At 36.4% G+C, this 24,536-nt stretch overlaps 1 protein-coding gene across 4 annotated transcripts in view; it reads left to right on the forward strand.

Moving 5' to 3' along the window:
* QSER1 (glutamine and serine rich 1) overlaps positions 1–24,536 on the forward strand; it is a 57,035-nt gene that overhangs the window by 12,220 nt on the left and 20,279 nt on the right. For all 4 annotated transcript variants that reach the window (XR_002825204.1, XM_023738070.1, XM_023738079.1 and 1 more), the window contains exon 3: positions 4,380–8,078. Coding sequence is in view for 3 of the 4 variants with exons in the window: in XM_023738070.1 (XP_023593838.1) it covers positions 4,380–8,078 (3,699 nt within the window). In the remaining variant the exon portion in view is untranslated. The remainder of the gene's footprint in view (positions 1–4,379; positions 8,079–24,536) is intronic.

Consider the following 24,536-nt stretch of genomic DNA (forward strand, 5'->3'; position numbering starts at 1 on the left):
ACAGGACTAATGAGGCGCAGCAGTCCAGGGACAAGGACTAGAAGGCAGGAGAGGACAGGAAAGCTGGTGATAGGGAACCCAAGGTTGGGAAGGGACAGTGTTGACATGTCATGGGGTTGTTAACCATTGTCATAAAGCAATATGTGTACTAACTGTTTAATGAGAAACTATTTGTTCTGCAAACCTTCATCTAAGGTACAGAAAAAAAAAATTATCTATGTGAGATCAAATTGACAACAGCAACTCAAAAGGTTTGATGGGAAGATGGGAAGCCTAGGGGACAGTGAGTTGAAGATAATGGTGATGGAATAGTTTGGAAAAGGATAGTGAGAATAGCACAACTGGAAGAATGTAATTGATGTCACTGAATTGTACATGTAGAAACTTTCAAAATGGTGTAACTTCGGCTATGTGTATTTTCACCAAAAATAAAGTCCTCAAGATCGAGAAGGGACAGTGTTCACATGTCGTGGGGTTGTTAACCAATGTCATAAAACAGTATGTGTACTGACTGTTTAATGAGAAACTAACATCTAAAGTACAATTAAAAAAAAGTTAAAAAACAAAACAAAACACAGTAGCTTCATTTTTTGCTTCCTGGAATAATTTTATATTTCATGTATTTAGTTGGACTTTCTGTTAGTCAGTATCTTAATGCTAAAACTTGATGCTAAGAATTTTAATAAATTAATGCAAAGAAAAATACAACAGTATTTTTTGTATATGTTTAATAAAAGCAGGAAAGCTTTTAATTCACATCTAAGTGAGCCAGCACTTTCTATAAAATGTTTTTATCTTGTGCCATTTTTTAAAAAATTTTTGTGTTTTTTTAGGTTTCAATTTTTAAAAAATTCACTTTTGCAATTTCTGTCTGGTCCCATAACTGAGTTGAATTCAGAAGGGCCTTGGATTCTTAGGTTGGTAAGGTAGAAGTTTTTTGGTTTTTTGCTTTTTTTTGCCAGAGTACCACAGACTTTACTACCATATGCCCACTTAAAAGAAATATTGATGGATTTTTGAGGACATTAAACTGGATCTAAAAATTGGGACACAAACATACATACACCATTAGTTGGAAGAGGGTATTAGTGTTAATGTGTTAGGATAAAGGAGCATCTTCAGTCAGAATGTCTGAGATTACAATATGACATTAGATGCATTTCAAAATATGCTCCACTGGAATAGTGTGGTGAAATTTGGTAGCCTCTGGGACTCCCTTTGATGTTGGTCTAATAAATCATTCAGAAATAGTCAAGTAAGAAAGATCCTTTATCACACTCTATAGAATAAAAGAAGAATTTAAGTAATAGAAGCTCCTCACCCACTATTTTAAGCCCCATGTAGTTGTCTGGACTTCATAACTAGCCTCATCCACATTCTAGGCTTAACCGTGAGGGTGTCAGTTACCACTGCAATTACAATTGATTCTTTAGCTATGGTTATGACATATGTAACATAAAACATGTTCTTACTTTAGAATAGACATTATGGCTGAATCAATTATTTATAACTAAACTTAGTTAAATTTCAATTCTTTATTGCTATCTACTTTTTATATTTCTGCTCCTTTCCACACAAACACAAAAGAGGAGATACCTGGTGAAATGGAAAGAGCCGTGAGTGGAGTAAGTGGACTGGCGTTTCATGAATGCCACTAACCAGCCCTCTGACCTTGGGCAAGTCACACCACCTCACTCGACCCTATTCCTTGTTGCTATAGCAAGGGAGTTGAACTAGATTATCTTAAAAGTCTATTCCAGTTCCTACGGTTATATTATTTTAGAAGTTAATTTCAGATGTTATTTTTTCCTTTAAGTGCAACTAAATATTTTCTACCTTTGTAGTAGTAATACTTTTTTGACATTTCCTGGAAAGAAGTGAGAGAATAATTTTTTTCAAAGGGTCAAAGAATCTCCCCCCCGCCCCATTTTCTTTTTTTTTTTAAATGGGAACTCACTATAAAACATTTAAACAATAAAAAGGTATATAAATTGGAAGATAATCGTTCATAACTACAGTTATACTTTTTAGAAAGTAGTTAACATTTTGGTATTTATTTTTCTTATTGTTCTATGTCAAAGCATTTATATCCACCAAGTCAGTGTTTATGGCAGTAGTATTAGGATATGCCATAATTATTAACCAATCTAGTGGTACAATGGTTAAGTGCACAGCTGCTAACTGAAAAGGCTGGCAGTTTGAACCCACCCAGCGGCTCCATGGGAGAAAGACCTGGCAATCTGTTCCCATAAAGATTATAGCAGAGAAAGCCCTGTGAAGCTGTCTACTCTGTCACGTGGGAGTCGCTATGAGTCAGAATTGACTGCGCAGCACACAACTCCTGTTGATGGACACTTGGGTTTTTCCACTTAATATTATAAATAACTTTGAGGAATACCATGTACAAATATCCCTGTGTCCACTTATTTCCAAAGGATAAACTTCTAGAAGTGAAAACGTTTGGATCACAAAGGTATACACATTTTACTTTTACCGTATGTTGCTAGAATGCTGTCCTGAAATGTTAAGAATTTTTTTTTCTTTTTTTTTTTGGCTTTAACAAAGAGAAATTTATTCTCTCACAGGCAAGTAGGCTACAAGTCCAAATTCAGGGTGTCAGCTCCAGGGGAAGGCTTTCTCTCTTTGTTGGCTCTGGAGGAAAGTCCTTGTCATCAGTCTCCCCTTGGTCTGGGAGCATCTCAGCGCAGGAACCTCAGGTCCAAAGCATGCGCTCTGCTCCCGGTGCTGCTTTCTTGGTGGTATGAGGTCCCCCCTCTCTGCTGACTTCCCTTATCCTTTTATCTCTTGTAAGATAAAAAGTGGTGCAGGCCACACCCCAGGGAAACTCCCTTTCCATTGGATCAGGGATGTGACCTTAGTAAGGATGTTACAATCCCACCCTAATCCTTTTTAACATAAAATTACAATCACAAAATGGAAGACAGCCACACAATACTGGGAATCATGGCCTAACCAAGTTGACAGATATTTCTGGGGGACCCAATTCAATCCATGACAGTGTTCCTTAGTCTGAATCCAGCTGTTTCATTTTACCTTCATTTTTAAAGGTATTTAACTTGAGTATAGAACTCTAGCTAACAGCTTACTTTTTTTCAGCACTTTAAGGATATTTTTTTTCCTGCATTCTGTCATTTCTACAGAGAAATCAGTGGGTAGTCTTACTGTTATTCCTCTGATGACAATGTGCCTTTTTTCTGTGGCTACTTTTAAAATTTTTTTCTTTCTCTTTGTTTTTTTTTTATTTTATTTTTTTTTTATTGTACTTCAGGTGAAGGTTTACAGAACAAATAGTTTCTCGTGAAACAGTAGTACACATATTGTTTTATGACTGGTTAACAACCCCACAACATGTCAACCCTCTCCCTTCTCGACCTTTTTTTTTTTTTTTTTTTTTTTGGTGAAAATACACATAGCCAAAGATACACCATTTCAAAAATTTCTACATACACAGTTCAGTGACATCGACTACACTCTTCCAGTTGTGCTGCCATTGTCACTTTAGATGAAGGTTTACAGAACAAAATAGTTTATCATTTAACTGTTGGTACACATGTTGCCCTATGAAAATGGTTAACAACCTCACAACACATGAAACTATACTTAACTCAACCTTGGGTTCCCTATCACCAGCTTTCCTGTCCCCTTCTGCGTTCTGGCCCTTGTCCCTGGACTGCTGTGCCTCATTAGTCCCATTTGGTTTTATGGGGCTGTCCATTCCTCGGCTGAACGGTGAACCTTGGAAGTCACTTCACTACTGAGCTAAAAGGGTGTCTGGGGGCCATACTCTCGGAGTTTCTCCAGTCTCCTTTAGGCCAGTAAATCTGGTTAAGACTCTTTTCTTGATGGTACTTTATTAATTTCTGATCAGCCTTTCATGACAAGCATGCATCTGTTGTTAATAGGAAGTTAAAACTTGAAATGCATGTATTTTGATAAAAGAAACTTTGCAGTTTTAAATAACCTTACTGTTATTTTTAGATGTAGGCAATTGAGTATTGATGTTTCAAGTTTGATGTCATGTACATTTTAGTTTGTCAGTTAATATTTTGCATTGAGATTGCAGGGTAAATCACTAGAGATTATGTACATTTTTACTGGTTTCTAAATTTCCAAATGGCCTTGTCAACTATATGTAAATTCATACTTATATAACAATCATAATTTTGATACTTTTGTAACTTTGTTTTTGCTTTTAGAAACCTAGCTATTTTGAAATATTTTCAAAATTTGCATGCAGAATCAATTTATCAGGCTTTTCAGTCTTACAGAGATTTTGATGGTTTCACTACTATGAAAAGATGTATATTTAAGCATTTGTGCTGTAATTTTATAAAGACCTTTATGCTTTCTCTTCACAGGTATGCATTCCTCAGCAGCAACTGAGCTGTTCGTTACTGGACCTTTGCCAACCACTGGAACACTTCCACCATCTGCCCTCTCTGCTTATCAGCATCCTGCCACCTTTAGCAACAGAAACTTTGCTACCAGCTCACCTTTGGTGCTTCAGGATTCAACTTTTAACACTACATCAAATGGAATTTTAAATCCTCATGATCCTTTGCTACAAATCAAGACTTCCCAGGGAACTGTTCCAACTGCTTTGGCATTTGAGCGCCTGGGCAGTTCTGCGTTAAGTAACAGCATACCACCTCAGTCTTCAACATATCGCTCAGCTCAAGAGTCTGCACCCCATCTTTTACAACCTCAGTTTAGTTTGTTGCCTTCTGCACTTGGAGGAGCCCAGCAAACTCCTCAAGCCTACAATTCAACTCTCTTTTCTAGTTCTACTGCATCCATTGAAAGAGCTCTTCTTCGAGAATGTAGTGTTATTAAACACCATCAGCGGCCTTCAGGTACCCAGTCTATTCAGGCACAACTGACTGGTTCACAGCATTCCTTACATAGTTATCTGTCAAATGCAAGTGTAGTTAATTTTCAGGAAACAACCAGGCAGTCATCTTTATCCTGTAGCTCAATTGGAGATTCTACTCAGGTGAGCAATGGAGGATTGCAACAGAAGACCTCCCAGGTCTCAGTGGAACTTGCTCAGTCTTATTCATCTGCAATTCCATCACCAGGGTATCCTCCTTCTACTACAAAAGTAAAAAACTGTTCTGTGAAACAACCACCAAGGTCAACTAAGACCCCCAAACCTCAAAGTATAATTCCTCCTTTGCAAACACTAAGCTATTCCAAACCCTTACATAACCAGAGTTCTGTAATACCAGGCCAAGCACAAATTTATTCTACAGCACAGCTACCAAGCCTTTTATCAGTTAGTCAGTCCCAAAATTATGGTTTAGTACAACCACATAATGTGCCATCTATTGTTCATTCACAGGTTTATAGGTCTAGCAAGGTTGAGAAGTTGCCATCCTTATACAAAACATTGACTTTTTCTGGGTCATCTCAGACTATAACTTCTGAAAATCAGACACTTAGTTATTCTTCTGATGAGCAACAGGTATTATCTTCAGTTACAAGTGAGAATTACCCTGCCCAAACAAGAGATCTATCTTCAGTTAGTCAGTCTCCAAGTTATTCGTCTAGTCACTCTCAGAGTTTATCACCAGTTAGCCAGTCACAGGTTAGCTATTCATCTCAGTCACAAGTTTTGTCAGTTGTTAGTCCTTCAGAAAGCTATGCTTCAGGGCAGTCCCTAACATTAACAGCCCCTTCTCTTTCTTATTCTAATGCCTCTCGTGCTCAGAATTTGCCAGCATCTAGCCCAAACCAGAATTACATTTCTTTGCATTCTTCCCAAAATGCTCAGAGTCAAGGGTCATCATCTCCCCAGTCCCAAAAGTATTTGCCTGCTGTCCAGTCAACATCTTTTGCATCCTCTACTCATTGTCAGACATTACAGAATAATATACCTTCCCCTGATCCAAAGTCTTACTCTGAAAGAAAGCTTGACTCAAATGTTTATACATCTTCAAAGGAAGAAAATGATTTTCCAATGCAAGAGTTACAGGTGTTACAGTCACCAACATCTCTTGAGTCATCAACCCAAAGGCTGTCTGATAGGGAAATTAATGCTCAAGAATCAGCTTATAAAGTATCAAAGGCAGATGACAGGTATTCTCAGAGTGTAATCAGAAGTAATTCTCGTCTTGAAGATCAAGTTGTTGGGATTGGTCTACAAGGGTCAAAAAAAGAAGAAAGCGTGGGTGGATCAGTGACACAACTTAGTCAGCAAATTGGCCAGATCAATAATACACCAACCCTTGATATTAAGAAGGCAACTAATTTAATGCAAGCTCCACAAATAAGGTTGAACACTAAAGACCTAAATGAGCAGCATTCTCTTATGCATAAGGTACCTGAAGCCAAGATCCAGGAACAGCATGATCAAATAATTAATGCTTCATCTCAGATTCAAATTCCAACTCATGCTTTAGGGCATGGTCATCAGGTGTCTGTTCCTAATACACAGGTCCTTTTAGACTCGGCTTGTGATTTACAAATTCTTCAGCAGTCATTACTACAGGCAGGTTTAGGACAAGTAAAGGCGTCTTTACAAGTACAGCGTGTTCAAAGTCCTCAGCAAATAGTACATCCTTTCCTTCAAATGGATGGTCATATTATTCAGAGCAATGGTGATCATCCTCAGCAGCAGCTCCATCCTCAAAATTCTGAAATTATGAAAATGGACCTCTCTGAGTCTTCAAAACCATTACAACAGCATCTAACAACAAAGGACCATTTTAATGAAACAAATCAACATGATTCAAAGAATCAGTTTGTTTCTCTTGGATCAATATGTTTCCCAGAGGCAATGCTTCTCAGTGATGAAAGAAATATCTTATCAAATGTAGATGATATCTTAGCAGCTACAGCAGCAGCTTGTGGAGTTACACCTTCTGAGTTTTCCAAGTCAACTTCAAATGAAACTATTCAGTCTATTGAAGAAGGTGATTCTAAATCTCATTTTCAGCAGGCATTAGATGTTAGGCATGTGACCTCAGATTTTAACGCCATCACAGCCACAGTGGGAAAGCCACAGAATATAAATGAAATTTCTTTAAATGGAAGTCAGATTGCCATCAATCTTTCACCAGTACCTACTCTTCAGTCAAAAATGACTCTTGATCAAAAGCACATTGAAACACCTGATCAAAGTACAGCATCTAAAGTAACTTCATCAGTGGTTGGAACAAGTCATGAAGGCCAGGAGCAAAGTTCTGGCTCAGTCAAAAAATACTCTTCTACCAATCATGAATCTGAAGAAAACAGCGAAGTTCCTATTGATAATACATTAAATAATAACAGAAACCAAGAATTTGTTTCTAGTAGTAGAAGTATAAGTGGAGAGAGCGCTACATCAGAGAGTGAATTTACCTTAGGGGGTGATGACAGTGGTGTGTCAGGGAACCCGACTAGGAGTGCACTTGTACTGTTGGCCATGGCCCAGCCTGGGGATGCAATCAGTGTTAAGATTGAAGAAGAAAACCAAGATGTAATGCATTTTAACCTTCAAAAGAAAAAAGCTAAAGGGAAAGGGCAAATTAAAGAGGAAGAAAACAATAATCAGAAACAGCTGAAAAGACCTACCCAAGGCAAACGCCAGAATCCAAGGGGAACAGATATATATCTGCCATATACTCCTCCTTCCTCGGAAAGTTGCCATGATGGTTATCAGCATCAAGAAAAAATGAGACAGAAGATCAAAGAAGTAGAGGAAAAACAGCCAGAGGTCAAAACAGGATTTATTGCCTCTTTCTTAGATTTTCTGAAATCTGGGCCCAAGCAGCAGTTTTCTACTCTTGCTGTACGCATGCCTAACAAGACTAGAAGACCGGGGACCCAGATTGTTCGTACACTTTGTCCCCCACCACTTCCAAAGACTTTATCTACAACACCCATGTCTTTAGTGTCTGAAACTGGGGTTAACAGTCCATCAGAAAAAGTTGATAATGAACTTAAAAACTTGGAGCATTTATCTTCATTTTCTTCTGATGAAGAAGATCCTGGAGTATGCAGTCATGATATTTATAAAAGCATCTCTACTACCTTAACTGCTTTGGATGCTACTTCTGATAAAAAGAAGAAAACAGGTAAGTTTTAAAAGTTAGATTCGTAATTATGACTTTCCACTGTTATTTTCCTAGCTATAGACTGGATTTTAAGCTTTCTTAGAGTAAAACAGTTCTGCAAATAAATTTTCAGGACAAAATGCACAGGTAGGTATCTTAGGGACTTATTTTTTAAATGTTCTTGGCCTGTAGGAATGTGCTGGGTTTTATGTTGCGCAGTTCTGGTTTTTCTTGGCTTTTTGCCACATGCAGCATAACTTACATAATATGCTATCCAGACTTCTCTAATGTGAGACATCTTGGGGTAGTTTATGGATACGAGGTATTGTGTTGAGGGCCCTGTTGCAGTAATAACCTGGCATATTTTCTTGGCATACCAATTTTACCTGAAGATAAACATTTTACTATTAAATATGGTTACATTATATGCAGCATGCACATTAACATTATTAAGATAAAAATAATTTTGTCCTGGCTGCAAACTATATGCCCAAAGATTTGAGTATGTGCTTCATATTATTCTCCACTTTCTTCCTTCCTTCCATCAAAACTGACATGTTTTAAAGAGTACTGCTTTATATAAACAATTGACAGTAAAGTATAAAAGTTACTATTTTAAGGAACATGTTAACAAAAAAATTTATAATAATAATATAACTTCCACTTCTGTGCCAGGAACTAGTTAGAAGTGTTGTGAGATATGCATTGATATCTCCAATATACAGATGATGTAACTGAGAGTAAATAAATTGACCAGGTCCCCACAGCTAGTAAGTAAATGACAGAGCTGGACTCTGAACCTAGGACTGTTTGGTTCTAGAGCCTATATTCCTGCTCAGTTCTTTTGTATAAAGAGAATGGTGTTTTATGAGTTAAACTGTGTTTTGTGATGTCTTTCTGGACTTGAGACTACCTTTCACTACTAAAGTGATGTGCAACAATTGGTATCCCAAGTAACATATTAGCATAAATGTCTGATAATACATTTTTATAGAATTCTTATTTTGTTACAGAGGGGAATTAGCATATTGCAGCCAGTCATAGAATGAAAGACATTATGTATGAAGCTAATCCTTGTAGGGCTTTACACTCCCTCCTCCCCTATTATATCCCCTCTTACATTCCTAGAACAAACTTTTTGTAATCTCTAGTCTAAAACTTTCTTCCAGACAGCCATTATTACTATCTCATTTTTTAGTTAAAATCATCACCGTCAACCCAGTCCTCGCTAGTTGGTCTTTGAAGTTCCCTCTTCCCCATTCCCGTTGACTCTTCTGCAAAGTACTCGTCATCTCTTACTTAGACTACTGCAGCAGACTTTAACTAGAATCCTCCCTACCAGTCTCTACACCAGTTCATCCTTCACACTGTCATCAGATTTATCTTCATAAAAAAAGGAAAGCTGATTGTTAGTTCTCTGCTTCAAAACACCTCTTTTTGCTTCATGAGCAGTAAATACATACATAAAATTCTTTAAAATCCCATCCCTTCTCATATTCTACTTTCTCGCTTTACTCACTTTCCTTCTTCCGTCATGACTGAATTTCTCATTGTTTCTTAGACCTGTGAGCCCCCTTCATAATTATGGACCTTTGAAGATGCTTCTCTATCTAGAAGGCTCTCTTCATTTTTGAGGCCAGCAGACAGACACTTAACCGTATTTTTACGCAAATAGCTGTGCCTCCTACATTTGTTTGCCAACCGCACCCTCCTCTGGGAAGTATTTAGTGTTCTTTTCTTGAATCCCTACCAAAAAAAAACCAAACCTGTTGTTGTCGAGTCGACTCTGACTCATAGCAACCCTACAGGACGGAGTAGAACTGCCCCACAGTTTTCCAGGGAGAGCCTGGTGGATTCAAACCGCCAACCTTTTGGTTAGCAGGCATAGCTCTTAACCACTATGGCACCAGGGTTTCCTGAATCGCCACAGCAGCTCCGCGGGAGAAAAGACCTGGTGATCTATTCCCGTAAAGATTACAGCCTAGGAAACTCTGGAGCGGTTCTACTCTGTCCTGTAGGGTTGCTATGAGTCAGAATTGACTTGAGGGCACACAGCAACAATTCCATGTTCATCTTCGTATTTCTGCGGCCCGAAACATAGTAGGCGCTCAAGAAATGTTTGTTGACTAAATGAGGATATGTAAAAGAAAAATGGAACATTAAACGTTAAGTAGCTAGATTTTGCTTTAATTTTGTGTCTAGAATTCTGAGTTTTGCACACATGTCATACAGTGTCAGATAGTTGGAATGTGATCACAGGATATGATGGGCCTGTGGTACTCCAGATTGCATGATTCCATGGTAAATAAGTTTAAAGGGGGGAGGATGATATTCCATTGATACCAACTTCGAAACACTTGTATATTTTCTGGAATGTAGACTTTTTGCTAGCTTTTATGTCCTTCTGCTATAGCCAATCTTAGCATATGAAGGAGATGTCCTTATACGTGAAGATGTTTCCTCCCGTTTGTTGATTTTAAATTATTCAAATGCCTAAAGAGCATATTCCTTGTTCTAAAAAATAATGGTGTTTTCTAGTAAGTAATAATAATTTTTGTGATGAAAGAATTGTCTAAAAATTATTTACCTATTTACTTCCATTATGAAATTGCATTATGAAAAAAAACCAATGGAACGTTGGCTGGGATCAATGTAAACTAAATGCTAGACTCAGGCAAGATGGTGCACAGTTGTCTAACACTCTTATTTCTATATTTACATTAAAATGACCAATGGCATATATAAAGAGGGGAAGTCCTGCTTGAATGCTGAAACTTGGGAAGGATGCCACTCTCACCAATATCTATTCCCTTCAAATTGAGTTCAAATGCAGTATAAAACTAGTTTTTGTTTATAAAATGTTTCTGAATCTATATCAAGTAATTTACTTGGCCAGTGGAAGCAGTCTGTTAGGTTTATGCTAATAAAGTCTAAGTACAGATTGCTTTCATTCAAAGTAAGTAGTATATTTCTTCAAAATAGAGGCCAAGCTAAAGAACATAGTTTTATTTCTTCCTTTCCCACCTATACCTTTTTCATTTCCTGTCTTAATATATAGACTGGGACTTCCAGTCTGATGTTAAGAGTGGAGTGTGAACATCCTTGCCTTGTTCATGATCCTTGGGGGAAAGAAATAAGTCTTTCACCATTAAGTATGATGTTGACTGTGGGTTTTTTGTTTTTAATAATATTTTATTGTGTTTTCGGTGACAGTTTACACAGCAAATTAGATTCCCATTTAATAATTTCTACACAGTTTGCTCAGTGACATTGGTTACATTTTTCATAGTGTGTCAGCTTTCTCATTATTTATTTCCATTTAGGTTGTTCCATTTCTAGTAATTTAGTTTCCCTGCCATCTTGCCTTCTAATCTTTGCTTTAGAGTAAATGTTGACCGTTTGGGTTCATATAGATGATTTTTTATAAGAGCACAGTACTCATGGGTGATATTTATTTTATGAGCCAATCTCTTATTTAGCTAAAAGATGACCTCATGGAATAGTCACAGTTAGTTCAGGGTTTAAAGAATCTCAGACAGCAGTCTTGGGGGAATCCTTCAGTCTCAACCAGTTCAGTAAGTCTGGACTTTTTAAGAATTTGAGTTTTGTTCTACATTTTGCTCCAATTTTATCAGAATCTATCTATAGTGTTAGTGGTAGCTGGGCATCGTCTAGTTCTTCTAGTCTCAGGGGAGATGAGGTCGTGGTTCCTATAGAATATTAGTCCTGTAGACTAGTTTCTTTGACTCTGTTTTTTCTTCTCTTTTACTCTGGATGCATAAAGACCAATAGTTGTATCTTAGATGGCTGCTCGCAAGCTTGTAAGGTCCCACATGCTACTTACAAACTAGGATGTAGAAAATAAACTTTATGTACTATATTATGCCAATTGCCTAAGTTGTCCCATGAGACTATGATCCTAAGCCTTCAGACCGTGTAAACCAATCCCACAAGGCATTTGGTTAAATTTAAGAGGTATCTGTGTTTATGCCCCTTATGTGCTTTATTGTATATATGAATATATATGGATGCATATACTTATACACATCTGCATATAGATACATCTATATATGCTCACATATATACACACATATACATACCTATATACTCGTATGCATATACGCATACACATGTAACTACACCTGTATTTTTTAGTTGTTGTTGCAATTATAATTTTTTTTATAGATGCCCTTATCAGGTTAAGGAACTTTCTTACTTTTCCTAGTTTGCTTATAGCTTTTATAATGAATGGAGGTCGAATTTGTCAAATGCTTTTTCTTCATCTGTTAAAATGACCTTGTATTTTTCTTATTTAGCCTGCTAATACAGTGAATTACACTGATTTTCAAGTATTGTCCCAACCTTGCATTCCTAGGATAAATTCCTCTTTTATACATTGATGGATTCAATTTTCTAAAATTTTGGGAGGATTTTTCCATCTGTGTTCATGAGGGATATTGGTTTATAGTTTTCTTTTTGTAATGTCCTTTTCTGGTTTCGGTATCTGCTTATTGCTGGCCTGCTAAATGAGTTGAGGAGTGTTGGCTCCTTTTCTGTTTTCTTCAAGAGAGTGCGTAGGAGTAGTCCATAAATGTTTGGTGAATTTGTGAATGAAACCATCTGTGCCTGGAGTTTTCTTTGTCAGAAAGTTTTTAACTATGAATTCAATTTCTTTGATGCAGAATATCCAGGTTGTCTGTTTCCTTTTGACGTGTTTTGGTAGTTTGTATCTTTTAAGAAATTTGTCCATTTTATCTAAGTTGTCAAATGTATGGGCAAAGAGTTGCTGGTGTCCCCAGACTCTCTGGTAGCCCAGAACTGAAACCATTCCTGAAGCCAACTCTTCAGACACAGGTTAGACTGGGCTATAAGACATACAATGATACTTGTGAAGAGAGTGCTTCTTAGCTCAAGTAGATACATGAGACTAAATGGGCAGCTCCTTTCCGGAGGTGAGATGAGAAGGCAGAAATGGAGAGAAGCTGGTTGAATGGACATGGGAAGTCTGCGGAAAGGAGGAGTGTGCTGTCACATTATAGGGAGAGCACTAGGGTCACATAACAATGTGTCTATAAAGTTTTGTATGAGAAACTAACTTGAATGGTAAACTTCCACTTAAAGCACATTTAAAATAAAAGAGTTGTTAGTAGCATTCCCTCATTATCTTTTTAATGTCTGTTTGGTCTATAGTGATTACCCCTCATTCTTCCTGATGTTGTAATTTTTGTCTTCTCTCTTCTTGGTCAGTCTGGATAGAGATTTATTAATTTTATTGATCTCTTCAAGAAACCAGTTGTTGGTTTCATTGATTTTTCTCTTTTGTTGACTATTTCATTAATTTCTGCTCTTCTTGTTTCCTTTATTCTGCTTGAACTGTATTCTTAGAAATTTCAGAACTGAAAAATACAGTATCTGAGATTTAAAAATTCACTGGATGGGCTCAATAGCAAAATGAAGAAGGCAGAATTTTCTATTTCTTTTTTGTAATTTCTATTTTTCTGCTGAGAGCTTATATATTTCCATTTATTTCAAGGCTGTGCTCACCTTACCTCACACAGCGTAGGTATAATAGCTGCTTTCAAGTCGTTGTCTGATAATTCCTATATCTGAGTTATCTCAGGATTGACATCTGTTGATTATGTTTTCACTTTGAGAATAGGTCACATTTTTTCTGATTCTTTGGATGTTAAGTAATTTGGAGATTGTAGCCTGGACACTTTGAATATTACACTTTTAAGTCTCTGAGTTCTATTAAAATCCTCTAGAGAATGTTGATTTTTGTTTGTTTGTTTGTATTAGCAGGCAGTCAGACCACAAGTTCTGTTTCTGTGAATGGTGGTTCCAATGTTAGTTCAGTTTTCAAAGCCTTTTCCATGTTGCTTTGGATCTGTCTCACAAATGTGCCTCTCAGCAGTTGGTTTGGAACTTGGATGGTAGAGACTGTTGTAGTTCATATCTCAAAACCTTTGCTGTGATAGTTTGGGTATATCTTGCACATGTACAGCTCGAGTGTGAAACTGGGATTTGTATGGGTTCATACACAGAATTAGAGTCCATTCTTTCTCCTCTCAGATTTTCCCTCACACTGCTGAACCCCAGGGCCCCTTTCCTACTCCTTTTTCTAGAAAGCCAGGATTTCTGAATTTTAGCTGTTTGTGCTTTGGCACAGGTCTGTGCAACTGGGGCTGCCCTTAGGGCAATGCAGTGAGAAGAGAAAAAGAACAGGGATTCACCCTACACTCTTCATGCCACAGGGAACTTGTTTCCAGGTTCCTCTGGCCAAAAAGACAGGTGTTCTGTCAGAGTTTAGACAGGATTTGTTTCACTGCCACTGCAATGCTGTTCAGTGACTTTGGCTGCCTTCTAGGCAGGGCTGAGACAGAAAAAGGAAAAAAGAAACAGATTTAGCCTTGCATAGGGCTTCTTTCCCAGCTCCTCTGGCCAGAGAGGCTTCTTCCTGGAGTTTTGTTGCCCGTGCACTGTTTCGTTCTGCATAGGAGCCGACCTCTGCAACACCGGATGAGAACAGATGAAAGAAACCCGGGAAACACTCCCTATGAGTCATTATTTAAGTTTGGGCCTCCCTTCCTACAAAGTCTGTTCTTATAAACCTGACTACCCAGAGTCAGGCCACACTTCACAGATTATGGGCACAAGTCCTCCAGACTGCCAGGTCAACCTAAGTTCAAGGGGTTCCCAGGACACCTTCACTTCTGACCAACTGACCACCAATTCAGGGGTTCCCACTCCTCCCCTCAGGTTTGATAATTCACTAGAGTGACTCTTAGAATGCAGGAAATCTCTACAATTACGGATTTATTATAGCAAAATAGGATACAAATTAGAACCAGCTAAAAGATGAGACCCATAAAGTCAAGTCTAGGAGGGTCCCAAATGTGAAGCTTCCCTGTCCTCTCCCCATAGTGTCAGGATGTGTCATGCTCCTGGCACACTGATGTACAGTCAGTCAGAGAAATTTACCTGAGCTTTGGTGTCCAGAGTTTTTATTGAGGTTTCATTACAGAAGCATGACTGAGCCATTGGCTGCATGATTGAACTCAATTTTCAGCCCCTTTCCTTTCCGTGGAAGTCAGGCTGGTATCACTTGGTGGGTCTTTCTGGAGTAACCAGTGCCCCCTGCCCAGATGAGTTGCCTCATTAGCATAAACTATCAAGTAAAGGCCTGGAGGTCCTTCATGAGTAACAGACACTTAGTTGGTTGGGAAATTCCCAGAGTTTAGAGATTACCTCCCAGAAACTGGGGACTAAGGCCAAAGTCTTTGGTTAAAGTTAATTCTTCATTCCACACTCCTCAATCTTTCTGTTATTACTAACTTTTCAGTTTTCAGGTAGTTGGATTTTATATTTTGTCCTGTTTTTATTTGTAATCCATGGGTAATAATGTGCTCTAGCATACTTATTCCATCATGATTGGCAGCAGAATTTTTAAAAATTCATCATTTTATCAGTTACAGTCATTCTTTCTGATGCTCAAATTGTTCTGTAATGGGCCAGCAGGAGCCCCTTGAACATTCTGGGATTTTGTTATTTCACTGAATTCATAATTAATTTTAAGGGATAATTAATATCTTTGCAATATTGTCTTCTGTATATCTCATCCACTTATGGAATATAATGTTTTTCTGTTTATTGAGCTCTTATTTTATGTCTATCAGTATTTATAACATTTTTTCCACATAAAGTTTTATGTGTTACAAGAGTTTTTTAAATATACTTTTTCCCACACTATTTTCTAATTGGTTGCTGATGATGTATGACGGTTACTGATTTTCATATCTCTGTCTCATATTTGGTAATATTGTTGAATTCTTATTCTGTTTTTCCAACAGATTCTCTTAACATTTTTCAGTGGACAACTATATCTTCTAAAAATAAGCATAGTTTTATTTATCTCTTTCATTCTTACACTTTTTTTGTTTTAAACTTGTCTTACCACGTTGGCTTGGGCCTCTAGTAAAATGTTAAAATGTAAATTAGTATAAGGTAAAACTTGCGAAAGCCGGAACCTGTGTAAAGCAGAAACCTGTCAGAGAAGGAAAACTCAAATATTTTCCACTAACACAGAGCAATAGAAAAAGACTGCTCCTGTCAGAGGCGGAAAACTTGCAAGATCCAGAAAAACAAGGCAGTCCCGTAGAATTCTGGCTCTCACAGATTTCACTGTAGTAGTAGTAGTAAGCATCCTGGTCTTCTCCCGGATGTTATGTGTTATATGTAGTGTTTCACTATGAAATATATTTGCTGTTGGTTTCAGGTATTTTATATGCTTTAAGAAAATTTCCTTCATTTGAGGTTCTTAAGATTATGTATTTATTTTACCAACACTGAATGATGAATTTTGTCAGAGGTTTTTTTAAGCTTCTTCTGACAAGTCTGCTCTCTTTTCTCCTTTCCCCCATTAATCTGTTACTGTGGTAAATTACTTGATATCCTAATGCTTAACTTTATTATTATTTTTTTTAAATTTCTACCATGGAATCTGCTTGATCATAATGAATTACTTTAATCCATTGCAAGATTTAACTTGTTAGTATCTTATTTGGGATTTTACATCTATATTCTTAAATGAGATTGGCTTATAGTTTTTTTTCTTCTTAATTTTGATTACTTTTGTATTCAGGATTATGCTTATCTCATAAATTGAATTGGGAAACTTTTTGTATTTGTATAAGCTTTGAGAACGCTTACTACATATAATTGGGATTTGATAGAACTTTTTCTCAGAGTTGATCTGGGACTATCTTTCTGATTTTTTTCCCTAAGGTAGTTTGGTCTATCTGGGTCAATTTAAGAAAGGCATATTTTCTAGGAAAATCATCCCTTTTGCTTAGATTTTAAAATTTGTTATAAAATTGTATATAGTATCCCCTCATAAGTTTTTCATTTCCTTTGTTTCTGTAGTTATGCCCTTTCTCTTGTTCCAGATGATTATTTGCATCTTTTTCCTTATCAGTCTGTCAAAGGCTTGCCTATGAAATGTTTCTTTTCAAAGAAACAATTTACATTTTTTGCTCCTGTTACCATTTTTAACTCTTTTTCTTAATTTCTGCTTTTATCTTCTTTCCTGTCTTGTGTGTTTAATACTCTTTTTCTGGCTTCTTGAGTTTGTTGTGTTAAGTGCTGTTGAGTCAGTTCTGACTCATAGCAACCCTACATACAACAGAAAGAAACGCTGCCCGGTCCTGTGGTTCTCAAGTTTAATACTTAGTTTATGTTTGTGCTTTCTTGTTTTCTAATGGATTGCATTTAAACCCATATATTCTTTGCACCATATTCTGGCCCTGTCCCACTGGTTTCAATTTATAATGCTCACACTGACTTTTTTGGGTTTGTCCTTTCCATTCTGATTACCTTTTTAATCTAAAATTTATTTAGAATGGTGGGCTTTTTCCCCATTTCCTTGAAGTTTTTAGTTTTTGGTATTCTTTTATTATTAATTTATGGCCCAACAAGATGTTGTGGTCAGGGAATATGGCTTGAATAATGTCTACATTTTGTACTTTATTGAAATTTTATTAGTGGGCTAGTAGTACATGGTCAATTTTTGTAAATGTTCCATGAGTACCAAGTGCTAATATATTTTTTTTGGTAATTGTTCAAATCCTCTATTTTATTATTTTTATTTAATATGATAAATGACATTGAGTTATCTAAGAAAATGTATATGTATATGTTGGCGGTAAATGACATATTTGGAATTTGCCTTAAAATAATCCAGCAAATATAAAAGGGATGGTAGATAGATGAAATAAGTATAGCAAAATGTTTGTGGTTATGGGCTATATGATATTTAAGAGTTTGTATTCTCTACTTTTGTGTATGTTTGAATTTTTTGATAATACAAAGTTTTTTAAAATCTTCTCTATCCTTATTTGTTTTTAGATTGCTTGATCTGTTGATCCCTGAGAAAGGTGTGTTAAAGTTTCCCACTATGTTTTACTTGCTTTTCTAATATTATTTACTTGATATGTTTTGAAGCCATGTAATTGGGTGCATAAAAGTTTACTACAGTTTAACATAACAAAATCTTTCTTTTTGCCATAATAATATCCTTTTGTAATACAGCCATACTAATCTTGTTGTTGTTAACATTTTCTTAGTATATTTTCCATGTCTTTGTTTTCTTTCTCAAAATTTTTTCTTGTGATGTATAGCACACATATGAAAATATAGCACACTTAAAGAAAAATACACACAAGAAAATTTCCATAAATTTGAAAATCCAAATATTATTCAAGCCATATTTTTTAATCACAATACAGTAGTTCCAAAAGAGAATAGCAGGGAGAGAGAAAGAGAGAAATGGAAGAAAGATACCCTTCTAAATAACTCTTAGCTTAAAAAGGAAATGACAACCCATTTACAACAACAGTAATATATATTGAAACCAATGAGATGTGGCCATGGTGTGGTGCAAAGAAGAAATTTTATGACTCTAAATGACATTCATTAGAAAGGAAGTCCAGAAATAAATTGAGTATTAAATCCAAAGAATACAGGCGAAAAGAATAAAATAAAAGCAGAAATTAAGAAAAAATAGGTAAAAAATAAAAACAGGAACAAAAAAAGTAAGTTAGTTCTTTAAAAAGAACCATTTAATAGGGAAACCTTTAATAGATTAATAAAAAAGCTGCAAATAACCATTTGGAGCAAGAAAGACGGCATAACTACAGAATAATGACTTATAAAGCAAACACAAGTATAAATCACTACCCAGATCAAGAAATAAAATGTTGCCAGCACCCCAGAAGCTACCCTGTGGGTCCCACTCATATTAAAACGCTCTCATAACCCCGAGAGCTAACCACTAACCACTTGGATGGTAATTACTTCCTTGCTTTTCTTTTATTTTACCACCAGTGTATGCGTTCCTAAATACTACTTTTGTTAGACTTCTTTTAAAACTTTATATAAAGGGAATAATACAGTATTTATTGTTTTGTGTCTTGTTTCTTATGTTCAACGTTTGTAAGATTTATCTATATATTATTGCATATACCCTTAGTTTATTTCCATTAGTACTTCATTGCTTTATGTGAGCATGCCACAATTTATTATTCATTCTTCTGTTGAGCATTTGGGTTTTTTCCAGATTTTAGCTTTTATGAATAATGTGGTTATGAACGTTCTTATGCATGTACCTTGGCCTACTGGTATACATGTGAAAGTATTTCGATTTTACACCTTTTGGTGGAATTACTGGGTCATAGGCTATGTATATGTTCAGCTTTCCTAGATAATGCCACAGTGTTTTTCCAAAATGATTATATCCATTTACCTTCTTCCCACCAGCGTATGGAGAGTTCCTTTTGTACCATATCCTCAACAAACTTGGTATTGTCAGACCTTTTCATTTTTGCCACATTGCTGGGTATTTAATAGTTTCTTGGTGTGGTTTAAATCTGCATTTCCCTGATTATTAATGATTGTGAACACCTTTTCATATTTTATAAGCCATTTGGATTTCCTCCTTTGTTTAAAGCCTGCTGCCTTTTAAAAAAAATTTTATTTGTAGAAAATTTTATTACATTAGCTACACACAAGCAGATATCTTCTTCTACTTGTGTCTTATCTTTTTACACTTTATGATGTCTTTTTGTTGAATACCTGTTGCCATCAAGTTGATTCCGACTCATAGCGACCCTATAGGACCCTACAGACCCAAAGCAGATTGCTACATCTTTCTCCTGTGGTGTGCTGGTGGGTTGAACCACTACCTTCGGTTAGCAGCCCAGCACTTAACCATTGCACCACCAGGGCTCCTTTTGTTGAATGTTGTTGTTGTGTGCCGTCAAGTCGATTCCGACTCATAGCAATCCTATAGGACCGAGCAGAACTGCCCCGTGGGGTTTCCAAGGCTGTGATCTTGACAGAAGCAGACTGCCACATCTTTCTCCTACAGAGCAGCTAGTGGGTTCAAACCACTGACCTATCAGCAGCTCAGCACTTAACGACTGTGCCACCAGGGCTCCCTTTTTTGTTGAATAGAGGACTTTAATTTTAATAAGGTCTAAAATTATCAGTCCTATCCTTTACCTTTTAAAAATCCTAATAATAGTTTTACTTTTTGCATTTAATTCTATAATCCATTTAGCCCAATTATGCCGACACCATTTATTGAAAATTCTTTTTCCAGAGTACTATCGTAGATTATAAGTATCTGTGTATATATGAGTCTATTTCATAGCTTTCTGTTCTGTTCCACTGATTGATATTTCTCTCCCTGGGCCACTACCATCACTAAGTTAGTGTTCAGATTTTGCCATTGTCTCAAAATATTTTTTGGCAGTTTGTTTGAATCAGGCTCCAAATAAAGTCCAAACGTTGTGGTTAATTGATATGTCTCTTAAAACTCTTTTAATCCATAGGTTCCTCCCTCCATTTCCTTTTGTAATTTATTTACTGAAGAAAGTGGGTTTTCTGTAGAATTTCACAGTCAGGATTTTGCTGATTACGTCCTATGGTGTATTTAACATATTCCTTTGTCCTCATATTTCCTGTAAATTCACAGTTGGGTTGTGAGGCTTGAACAGACTTAGTTTCTTTTTTCTTTTTGTGTTTTTGGCAAGATTACCTCATACATGCTGGTGTATTCTTCTTCCCTCAAGAGGCCCATAACATCTTATCTCTCTTTTTGTGATGGCTAATAGCAATTGTTGATCAGTGCCCAGGTCTTCAGCTGTGACTATTCTTCTATAAACCAATCTATTGACTTCTTAATTTCAGTTATTATATTTTTCAGTTTCAGAATTTCTAGACCTTTTTGTTCAAAAAACTGCAGTGTCACTTCTTAGGACTTCCAGTTCATTGCTGAAATTAAGTTTGGCTTTTATCCCCACAAATATAGTAAGCATAGTTGTTTTAGGGTCTGTGTCTGGTAATTTCACTATCTGGACTACCTGTAGGTCTGTATCTGTTGTCTGTTTTGGTGCTAGTTCTCTCATTCATGTAGTATTTTCTCCTGATGTCCTTGGTTTTCTTCGATTGAATGCTTGGTATCATATCTTAAATATCTGGAGAAATCATTTGAATCCAAAAATGATATTCTCTCCCTTCATAGAAGATCTTCCTTTGCTTCTGTGAGATGCCTATCAAGGCTTGGGATTTTATGGGGTATCCAGGCTGCAGCCCGTATGACGCAGGCCATAGACTCCAGTGTTTTTTCCCTCTTGAGCACAAATGCCTCTAGACAAAAGTGGCCCCAAACACCAGATGCACCTTTCTGAATACCCATCTTCTCCTGAATCTCAGCCTGGTAGTACCTTATTTTCTCACTAGTCCTTTCATGTTTTAAAAAAGAAGATTGTTATATTTCATCTAATTTTTAAAATCATCTTTTGTTGGGAGGGTTAGTCTGAATTATCTTCTATCTTTAAATGAAACATTTAAGCCATTTACATTTAATGTAATTAAAGACATATTTGGACTGAAATCTGCCCTCTTTGTGGTTTCTTTTGGTTCTGCCTGTTTTGTTTCTTTTTCTCTCCTTTCTTGTCTATTTACTGATTATTTTTTATTGATACATTTTTTCCTTCTACTACTCCTCAGATATAGACTGTATAACTGAGTTACATATCATATGTGATAATCCTATGTTTAACATTTTGAAAAATGGCCAGACTGTTTTCCAGAATTCCCGTAGCATTTTACATGCCCATCAGCAATGAATGATGGTTGCAATTTTTCCACATTCTTGTCAATACCTGTTATCTGTATTTTGTTTTAATTATGGTAAAAATATATATAACATTTACCAATTCAACCATTTTTACATCTACAGTTCAGTGACATTATGTTCATCAATGTTGTGCATCATTACCACTATACTTTTCCAAATGATTCTACCACCATTAACAGAAACTAGTGCCCCCTAAGCAATGACTTTCCCTTTTCCCCTTCCTCTCATCCCTGATAATCACTAATAAACTTTGTTCTCTGTACATCTGCCAATTTCATGTAAGTGGAATCGTATATTTGACCTTTTGTGACTGACTTATTTCACTCAGCATACTATTTTCAAGGTTCATCTATGTTGTAGAATGTATCAGGACTTCATTTTTATGACTGAGTAATATTCCATTGTATGTATATACCACATTTTGTTTATCTGTTCGTCTGTTGGACATTTGTTTCCACCTGTTGACTGTTGTGCATAGTGCTGTAATTAACACTGGTGTATAAGTTTGTTTACATTCCTGCTTTCAGTTCTTTTGGGTATGTGCCTAGGATTGGGATTGCTGGATCATATGGTAATTCTATGTTTAACCTTTTGAGGAATCAACAAACTGTTTTATACAGTGGCTGTACCATTTTGCATTCCCGCCAGCAATGGATGAGGGTTCCAAACTCTCCACATCCTTGCCAACACCTGTCATGGCCATTTTAGTAGGGGTGAGGTGGTATGTCATTGTGGTTTTGATTTGCATCTCCCTAATGACTAATGGGAGCCCTGGTGGTGCAGTGGTTAAGCGCTCAGCTGCTAACCAAATGGCGGTTCAAACCCACCAGCCACTCCATGGGAGAAAGATGTGGCAGTCTGCATCCATAAAAATGTACAGCCTTGGAAACCCTATGGGGCAATTCTACTCTGTCCTATAGGGTTGCTGTGAGTCAAAATTGACTCAGTGGCAGTGGGTTCAGTTTTTTTGTTTATTTGTTTTGGTAATGACTAATGACATTGAGCATCTTTTCATGTGCTTGTTGGCCATTTGTATATTCTCTTTAGTGAACCTGTATTTTTTATTAAGCCATTCTAGTAAATGTGAAGTGGTATCTCATCATGGTTTTGATTTGCATTTATCTAACAACTTAAAGATGTCAAGCATCCTTTCATGTGCTTATTGACCATTTGTAAGTCTTCTTTGGACAAATATCCTGATTTTTTGCCCATTTTTAAATTATTTTTATTTTTGAGGTGTAAGAGTTCTTTATTTATTTTGCATATAAGTCCCTGATAAATATATGAATTTTAATATGTTCCCCATTATTTGGATTATATTTTCACTTTCTTGATGGTATCATTTGCAGCATAAAGTTTTAAAATTTTGATTAAGACCAGTTTATTTTTTTCTTTTCTCACTTGTGCTTTTGGTGGTGTATCTAAGAAACCATTACCTAACCCAAGGTCACAAAGGTATATGCCAGTTTCCTCTAAGAGTTTTATAATTTTAGCTTTTACATTTAGGTCTATGATCCATTTTGAGTTAATTTTTATATATGGTGTGAGGTAGGGGTCTAGCTTCATTCTTTTGCATGTGGACATCCAGTTGTCCCCAAACTCATTTGTTGAAAAGATTATTATTTCCCCAATTATATGGTCTTGGCATCCTTGTCAAAAATGAATTGATTATAAATATAAAAGTTTATTTCTGGACTCTCAGTTGTTTTCTGTTGATTTATATGTCTGCCCTTCTACCAGTATGACAATGTCTTGATTACTGTAGCTTTGTATTAAGTTTTGAAATTGAGAAATGTCAGTCTTCCAACTTCATTCTGTTTCAAGATTATTTTGGCTTTTGTGGTTGTTTCCATTTCCACATGAATTTTAGAATCAGCTTGATGATTTTTGCAAATAAATGCAGCTGGAATTTTGATAGGGATTGTGCTGAATCTGTAGATCAGATTGGGGAGTACTGCCATCTTAATATTAAACCCAAAAACCAAACCCGTTGCCATCAAGTCGATTCCAACTCATAGTGACCCTACACGACAGAGCAGAACTGCCCCATAGGGTTTCCAAGGAGCGCCTGGTGGATGTGAACTGCCACCCTTTTGGTTAGCAGCCGTAGCTCTTAATCACTACGTCACCAGGGTTTCCTTCACAGTATTAAGTATTCTAATCTGCAAACATGGAATGCATTTCCATTTTTAGGTTTTTTTTTTCCCCAACAATGTTTTGTAGTGAAAAGTTTAAAAGTCTTAGGCTTCTTTTATTAAGTTTATTCCTATTTTATTCTTATCAATGGGGTTGTAAAGTGAATTGTTTTCTTAATTTCATTTTCTGATTGTTCATTGCTAGTCTATAGAGACAATTGATTTTTGTGCATTGGTCTTGAATCCTGCAACCTTGCTGAACTAGTTTATTTCTTACAGTTTTTCAGGATTTTCTATATACATGATCATGTCATCTGCAAATGGAGATAATTTTGCTTGTTCCCTTTCTTTCCTGGTGTCTTTTATTTCATTTTCTTGCCTAAATGCCCTGACAAGAACCTCCAGTACAGTACTTTGTAGAATGGTGAGAGTGGTCAACCATATTTTGTTCCTGGTCTTAGGGGGAAAGCATTTAGTCTGTGGGTTTTTTATAGATGCCCTTTATCAGGCTGAGGAAACTCCCTTTTATTCCTAGTTTGTTGTGTGGCTCAGTCTGCATGTTATCCAGATCCAATTCTTTCCTCTTTGATTCTTGGAAATAAACAACCATTCTTTAATTTCTTACTGTGGTTTTGAGTGTTCCAG

Source organism: Trichechus manatus, unplaced genomic scaffold, assembly GCF_000243295.1.
Source record: "Trichechus manatus latirostris isolate Lorelei unplaced genomic scaffold, TriManLat1.0 scaffold00006, whole genome shotgun sequence".
NCBI lineage: Eukaryota > Metazoa > Chordata > Mammalia > Sirenia > Trichechidae > Trichechus > Trichechus manatus.